General features: G+C 38.9%; 2 protein-coding genes across 2 annotated transcripts; both read left to right on the top strand.

Moving 5' to 3' along the window:
- The first annotated feature begins 598 nt into the window (after positions 1-598).
- On the top strand, positions 599-2,925 carry LOC128160994 (uncharacterized). The gene is made up of 3 exons (XM_052824267.1): positions 599-1,296; positions 1,596-2,148; positions 2,218-2,925. The coding sequence occupies exons 1-3, from the start codon at positions 599-601 to the stop codon at positions 2,923-2,925; spliced, it is 1,959 nt and encodes a 652-aa protein (XP_052680227.1).
- Positions 2,926-3,023: 98 nt separating this feature from the next.
- On the top strand, positions 3,024-3,776 carry LOC128160993 (uncharacterized). The gene has a single exon (XM_052824266.1). The coding sequence runs from the start codon at positions 3,024-3,026 to the stop codon at positions 3,774-3,776; it is 753 nt and encodes a 250-aa protein (XP_052680226.1).
- Positions 3,777-8,379: the final 4,603 nt, after the last annotated feature.

The raw sequence follows: 8,379 nt of genomic DNA, 5'->3' as shown, positions 1-8,379 counted from the left end.
GGAGAATACTCAAGAAATAGAGTATATGTTGTCATCATGTTCAGGACACATCTCAACCACTGGGAGACTGACATCTGGGTATGTTATTGAGTCCCTTGATAGCAGCACTAGTCTTCCATTACATACACTGATTGAATGTAACCAAATTCCCAATATGAGAGAAGAGATTCCTACACCAGAAGTGGCCAGATATCATGAGCACCTCAAGGATATAGCAGATGAAATACCACCTTACGATCCAGATGCCCCCATTTTGCTTCTTATTAGCAGAGACATGATAGCAGCACATCATGTATTGGACCAAAGGATTGGACGCAGCAACACCCCCTATGCTCAAAAACTAAGGCTTGGATGGGTCGTCATTGGTGAAACATGCTTAGGAGCTGCCCATGAACTCGAAATGATCACCACCAACAAGGTTCACGTTTGAAGTAGTTGATGTCCTTCCATACTACAACCATGCCCGAATGATTTTGAACTCAAGACTAGCATCGTTTGGGAAGAGTCAGATCACGTCATTGGAAAGGATGTATTCTTAAAGACCAAAGATGATGACAAAATTGGTACATCAGTTGAGGATAGAAAATTCGTAAAGCTCATGAGTGGCAGCTTTCAGAAGAATTTACATGAAAACTGCATCGCACTTTTACCGTTCAAGTCCAAGCGACCAGTTTTGCCAGACAACTATGAACAAGCACTACAACGAGCTAAAAAGTTGCGAACCAACTTGAGAATGAACCCAGATAAAGAAAAACAGTTCTGTGCATTTATGGAGAAAATATTTGAAAAGGGCCATGCAGAGCCAGCTGCTCCATTGAAAGCATATGAGGAACGATGGTATTTACCCATATTTGGGGTATTTCACCCTAAGAAATATAAGATTAGAGTTGTTTTTGACTCGTCAGCAAAGTTCCTTGGTGTTTCATTGAATGACGTATTGATGACTGGCCCTGACCTGACCAATAGTCTGATTGGTGTACTCCTGAAGTTTAGGAAGGACAGAGAAGCAATAACAGCAGACATCGAGCAGATGTTTTTCAACTTCTATGTGCATGAAGAGGATAGAAACTTTCTACGATTCTTGTGGTTTAAAGACAACAACATTGACAATGAACTTGTTGAATTTAGAATGTGTGTCCATGTGTTCGGCAATTCGCCGTCCCCTGCAGTTGCCACCTTCAGATTGCGGAAATCTGCATGTGATCACCAATCGCCTGAATTCTGCAATGAAGTGTGTGAATTGGTAAACAAACAATTTTACGTTGATGACGCGCTTGTGTCCTTACCTGATGCAAAGTCAGCAGTTGAACTTATAAAGAAAACTCAAGCTGTCTTTAAAGAAAATGGAAACGTACGACTACACAAAATTAGGTCCAATAGCAGCGAAGTGTTAGCAAGTTTCCCTCCTGAGGACTGATCAGAAGATGTACTGAATATGGACTTCAGCGACCAAATTAGATGCCTTGGTCTCCTATAGGACATTGAACACTATGCATTTACTTACCAGTTATCATACGATGTAAGGCCATTTACAAGAAGAGGAGTCTTATCCACCATAAACAACATATATGAACCCCTTGGGTTCATTGCACCAGTGATTCTTGGAGGCCGGATGGTTCTCAAGAAAGCCATGAACAGGACTGGGATGATCCTCTCCCAGATGACTTACATGCTGAATGGGAGAAATGGAGAAGATCCCTATTTAGCTTGGAATCCCTCAGAATTCCCAGAATGTTTGTGGACATACAGAACGTCACCAGAAGTGAGCTACACACTTTCTGTGATGCGTCTCAAGATGACATAGGAGCAGTGACATATGTTAAGCTGTACAATGTACATGGACAGTCAAACTACGGATTCGTGATGGGCAAGTCCAAATTAGCTCCTCACCACAGCAGCACGATTCCACGGTTAGAACTGTGTGCAGCAGTACTTGGAGTAGAAATAGGAGGATTTGTGGCAGATCACCTTAATATACCTACAGAAGCATGTTACTTTTATACAGACAGTCGAGTAGTTTTAGGCTACATATACAACGAAAGTCGACGATTTCATGTTTATGTGGCTAACAGAGTCGACAGAATCAGGAGAGCTACCTTCCCAAGCCAATGGAACTTTATCGCTACAGATTGCAATCCAGCTGATCAGGCAACCAGATATCAAGGAGCTGACAAAATTGCTGACAGTATGTGGTTAAAATGACCATCTACACTTCAGTGTCAAGGTCAAGACTTCTTCAGTCTCGTCAATCCAGATGAGGACAAGGAACTTAAGCTAAATGCTCTTAAAACAACTGTGTCCAAAAAGGAGGGCATAGGTTCAGAACGCTTTACCAGATTTTCATCATGGCCAAAATTGGTGACAGCGATAGCTAACCTCAACAAGATGGCTATAAAATATAAGAAAGAGAGTACCACAAAAAACCCTCTCACATTTTACAAGGAAGCAGAACAATTTATCCTGAGAACAATTCAACAGGAATGTTACTACAGTGGGATCAATTGTCTGCGCAGTGGCAAGGCCATACCAGGGAGCAGCCCCATCGTAAGTCTTTCTCCAGTGCTTGATGGTGAAGGAATATTGCGAGTTGGCGGACGCCTGGGACGTGCCAATCTCCCTACAGGAGAGAAGACACCAGTGTTAGTGCCTGGAGAGCACCATATAGCTAAACTACTTGTCGTGTACCACCACGGATCTATTTATCAACAAAGGCGACATCTGACTGAAAGATCCATTCGACGTGTTATTGGATTACAGGCGGAGAGCGTCTCACATCTTCCATCCTTCACAGCTGCGTACAATGCCAAAAAATCCGAGGCAGGGCAGAATACCAGAAAATGTCAGATCTCCCGGCATAGCGCCTCACACCAAGCCCACCATTTAGTTATGTCGGAGTTGATGTATTCGGTCCATGGACCATTGTAACCAGGAAAACAAGAGGAGGCAGTGCAAATTCCAAACGATGGGCAGTCATGTTCTCATGTCTCGTGACACGCGGGGTGCATATTGAGGTCATTGAAGAAATGAGTACCTCCTCCTTTATAAATGCCCTACGGAGATTCATAGCTATCCGTGGACCAGTCATGGAGTTCCGGTCGGATAGGGGAACTAACTTTATAGGAGCGACTGAAGACTTAAGGATTTACACAATCAATATTGAAGATGGACCTACCAACCGCTTCTTGTTTAACAGTGGAACTATATGGAAATTCAACGCTCCTCATTCGTCACACATGAGCGGTGCCTGGCAACGAATGATTGGAGTGGCACGCCGTATACTTGACGCAATGTTCAGCAACCTTCCTGGCAAAGGTTTAACACATGAAGTTTTGTGCACCCTGATGTCAGAAGTTTGTGCAATAATGAACTCAAGACCCCTTGCAGCAGTATCCTCAGATCCCGACTCACCAACCGTCCTGTCCCCTGCAACAAAACTCACTCAAAAGACAGGTCAGTGTGTGGAGTCTTTTCCACAATTTGGAGTTAAGGACATGATGAAGTCACAGTGGCGTCAGGTGCAAGCCTTAGCAGAGCAGTTCTGGAACCAATGGAGGGACAGATACTTGACAACGCTACAAGCGCGCCAGAAGTGGACCTGTGAGCAGCCAAGTCTAAAGAAAGGAGATGTTGTGTTGATGAGAGACATGGAGGTTCCCAGAGCGCAGTGGCCAATAGCTGTCATAGAACAGCGTTTTTCGAGTCAAGATGGCTGGATTAGAAAAGTGTCTGTGCGTGTGATTAAGAATCAGAAACCGTGTTTTACACTAGACCCATAACTGAGTTAGTTTACTTGTTTGGCGAATCATAATTGTAAACGTACTTGTAATTGTGAATGCTTCATTTGAGTTAGTTTATGTGATTTCTAGTAGAAATCAAGCGGGGAATGTAGTGGAACAGTTTCATGAACGACTTGTCTATTACTGTTTAAGACATTTTACGTACGAGTTATGTATGTTTGTTATTGGAAGTAAACTGCACAGCGTGCACACGCTATTGTACATGCAACTTTAGCAACTAAATTAGTCCACCATAGAGTAAGTTAAATTAACATCAGATGTCACTTATCAGTTATCATCACCTTTTAACTCATACACATTTCAAGTTTAATGATTTATTTACTATCAGAAAACATATATTGTGGTATACGTAACTCCCGCCATTTTTGTAATCGTAACTGTGTCGTTTATACATTTAATGTTTGTACCCAGTTTGTGATGTTCATTTTTGTTTATTGTAGTATTTTACCTCTTCTGAGAGTCTGTGGAATAAACTATAAAACGCACAAAATAGTTATACATCACAGCGCACGAGCAGAAGCGATAAAATATTCAAGCGAACGAAACAAATTAGATGTGTTGCCGAAATAATTGCATTTGAAAAAGTATTCGTATGAAATTCGCAAGATCTAAGCGAGCGTTGTGCGATGTAAACCCATTCAATCTTGCGATATATCTTGCGTCTATATTCGACTGTTGTACAATGAAAGCGACTGTTGAAAGATAATGCGATAGGATCGCGTGAGAGACAAGGTGATCGGACGATTGAACGTGCGCCAATGCGATCAAGCGTTCCATCATTGAATGCTCGTGCGAGTCGAATGGGGTACATATACCACCAATTTCCGACGCTCTTCAGTAGACATAGTTGAAAGCGAGAGAACATACCACCAAAGAAGAAACAGATATGCAACATCATTTATTAGTATACCTCAAAATGATTATTCTATCATATCTAATTGGTCTAGAAACTCACAAGACAGGGCGATTTCATAGGAATGAAAAAGTCGGTAAGAGCATACGATGTAGGCAAATATGATTATATCAAAAATATTTAATCATTATGATTCATCTTAACTATCTATGATTCGAAATTATCGAGGAAAAGTGGGACAGTAACAAAGGAAATAAAACAATCAGGACGTTACATGTATTGCTATTGAAAAGTCGAACAATTTTTAGAAATCAACGTATTTTGTATAATCATATGCTTTTCGGTATAATAAAACGTTTATTGCATTAATGTTAAGGGAATATGAATATTTATCCCCACCCCACCCCCCGTAAAAGAAAATTTCCCTCTGGCGACGCCCTCAGGGAAAATGAATTTTCTTGGAGAATTAAATCTCCATATATCCCTTACAATCATGCAATAAATGCATATTGCCAATTGTGGTCTGAGACAGAGATTCTTATACAGGGTATATATATTAACTAGTGGCAAAGCATGGTATTTTGTGGCCGATAAGTCGTGCAATGATAGTAAAACGTTGAGCAACAGTCTCATGATTGCAAAACACACGCATCTACAGCAGCGATTCATCTTACGATCTTTAAAAATCGTGCATCACTCATGCAAGAACACAAAACGTTATAAAACGTTCGTACTGATGTTCGTGCGTTGCACTGTGATGATTTGAAGCGCATTCGGTCGCGTTTGAATATTGTGCATGTCCACTATTTTGAGGAGACTTGATGCGAGCACTACAACACATGCGAGAAATGCAAGAAAAGATACCGCCCAAGAAATTGACAAAATAACAACAGCGAAAATTAAGGCCAGTTTGACCTGAAACAGATATTCAGTGTTAATCGTTTAAGGGATCCCCCGGAACTATTTGGCCCATTTTATATCTACCTTATTTGCACTTTTTCAGTTAGCAGATAAAGACTTGGCAGATTCGTATCTTTCACATCATTCCTTTCTTACAATAAAATTGTTGTGACGAATTCAAGATGACGCACATCGTAAGAAGAAGCTGAGAAAATAACACTGAATCCAGTGTATACTAGTAGCAAATCTTAGAGACCGAAAAATCTGGCAATGAAAGTAAAACATTGCAAGATTACTTGAAACACGTTTAGCGATCGTCTGATGGTTTCACAATTCACGCACAAACAACTGCGATTTATCTTACGATCTTAAATAATCGTGCATCACTCTAGATCTTGCGAGTACCAAAACGTTGTAAAACGTTCGTATTAATGTACATGCGTTGCATTGCAATACTTTGGATCGCATTCGGTCGCGTCTGAATAGTGTGGTTGTCCTCTATTTTAAGGTGACTTGATGCAACCACAAAAACGCATAAGAAAACTTGTGCAATATATGTAATAGCTCATGCGAAGCCAAAAATATTCGCAAAATCTATTTTTGTATAATTTGTAAAGTGCTCTTGCGCTTATTATGAAAGGGACTTTAGAACACCTACAAAATGTCAAGAGCTTAACTTTTGGACCATCACTTTCCATTTGCACATTTAAAAAAAAACAAATAACAGTGATAATTTATCAGAAACAGCAAAAAGAAAAAAAAGAAACAAAAAGAAACAAAAAAATCACAATTGTCGCACGGGCAAAGCGACTAAATATTAGTGCGACCGAAAAATTTAATTTGGATCTTAAATTGTATTTGCAAATAATCGCAAATGAAAAAGTATTCGTATGCAATTTACACGGTCTAAAGCGACCATTGTTCGATGGAAAGGCATTAAAACGCCGATACAAACGCAGTACCAATGCTTGTGCGAATCAGAGGGGAATATATATCGTTAATTTCCGACGTTCTACATAGACATAGTTTGTAGCAAGAGAAGGAAGAAGAAACAGATATGCAGCAGCATTCATGGGTATTTGGGGTCTGAAACAGATATGCTTATACAGGGTATATATGATTGCGCCCATGAGAAAAGGGTGCTAATGACATTTTTTGCACATTTTTAGATTTTTACATAATTGAATAAAACACATCTTAAAATTCTCAAATCTAAAATTTTATGGCTATACGCTTATTCCAAGTAGAGTTTTTTGCCCATTTACAGTGATGCTTTTTCAATAGGAAAACCATGACGTCGTGTTTCACATACGCAACGTCAACAATCATTACGGTGAATTAGTCGTTTAATGAACATAAAATACAGCATTTTGTTATCAGCATCTTTTCACTTTGCTGTATATAGTTGTATGCTTGCATCTATGTTATTCATTTATTTCAGAAACAAAGGTTTGTTGTTATTTTTTTCTGTCAGCGCAGTTGTCTGCCAGTGAAAAGTGACTATTCGGAAAAAAAAATGGCGGTTGTTTAGTTTCAGTTTGTTTGAGGATATCAACGAGAAACTAGTTAGTGGCGTATTCTATGCGAACATATTTCATTTACACAAACACTGTCTTTTCCATATAAACAATCAATAGCTAAAATATATTAGTAGCTTTTGTTCTTAAACAACATAAATTATGCGATTTTCGTGACATTATTAAATATGTTATATTTGAGTAATGAACTTTGAAAACAATATCAGAAGTAAGGTATTATACAATTTTGTTAAATCATGATCCATTGTACAAGTTATTGATGCAATTATATAGTAGCAGCACTGAACTATTCTTTTGGAGTTTACAGTAACTAAACTTTAACCTGTATACTCACAGATAAACACAATAAGAAAAATGTTTAAAGTAATTAACTCTACCACTGCTGGGATCATGCCCTTTACATCACTCTTCCTGTTCAATTTTTTTTTTCCATTCGAATTTATGCAGACTTTATGGAAAAGAGCGCCCCTTCCCTGGATCGGATGATATTCACCCCCCATCCAATATTAATAAATTTCACATAATTTAAAAAGATATTTGTTTTAATGTATGTGGGATATTTTTACTTTCCGGTCGCTTCTAGACACATTTTTTTCGAACTACTGTGATTTCTACAATTGCTACCCCCCCCCCAACCGCCTTTGCTTATTCACATTTCGGGCGTGCACACACCTGAAAAATAACATCCAGACACTATTCATCTATGTGTGACTATTCCACAGCAAATATGTAATTTTAGTATTATAGAAAAAACATGCAGTATGCAGAGATTGATTCCGTGTTTTGAATGCATAATATGTTTTACGGTGCTACCGTTATGGCGAGCGCAGCAAGAATTTATACACATACCTTGCATCATTGTCAAATTATAGTTTTATTTAGGTACATCAACGAACGTCAAAGAATTTTTGAGAGAGTATTGCTCTACAACAAGTATGCCAAATGTACTAATTTTAATGGTTATGATACATACAGCGCAACCCTCTTCCCAGAGAGAGAGAGAGAGAGAGAGAGAGAGAGAGAGAGAGAGAGAGAGAGAGAGAGAGAGAGAGCCCGGTACCTGCATGTTTGTAGGTGTGTAATTTCCCACTTTTAAATTTAATGGTCTGACTATATGCAATATCTACATAATTTTTTTAACTGGTTATTTTTTTCATTTTATTCCTTTTCATTTATTTCAAAATGTCCTATTGTTTATTTCCTCCCTACTCATGCATGCACAATTAGCTTAAAAATGGATCGTAATGACAGTAAAGTATGACTCTTGCTAATATATATATACATAAAATCT

Source organism: Crassostrea angulata, chromosome 8, assembly GCF_025612915.1.
Source record: "Crassostrea angulata isolate pt1a10 chromosome 8, ASM2561291v2, whole genome shotgun sequence".
In the NCBI taxonomy this organism is placed as follows: domain Eukaryota; kingdom Metazoa; phylum Mollusca; class Bivalvia; order Ostreida; family Ostreidae; genus Magallana; species Magallana angulata.
The sequence above is the reverse complement of the archived record's forward strand: the minus strand, read 5'-3'. Positions and strand labels throughout refer to the sequence as shown.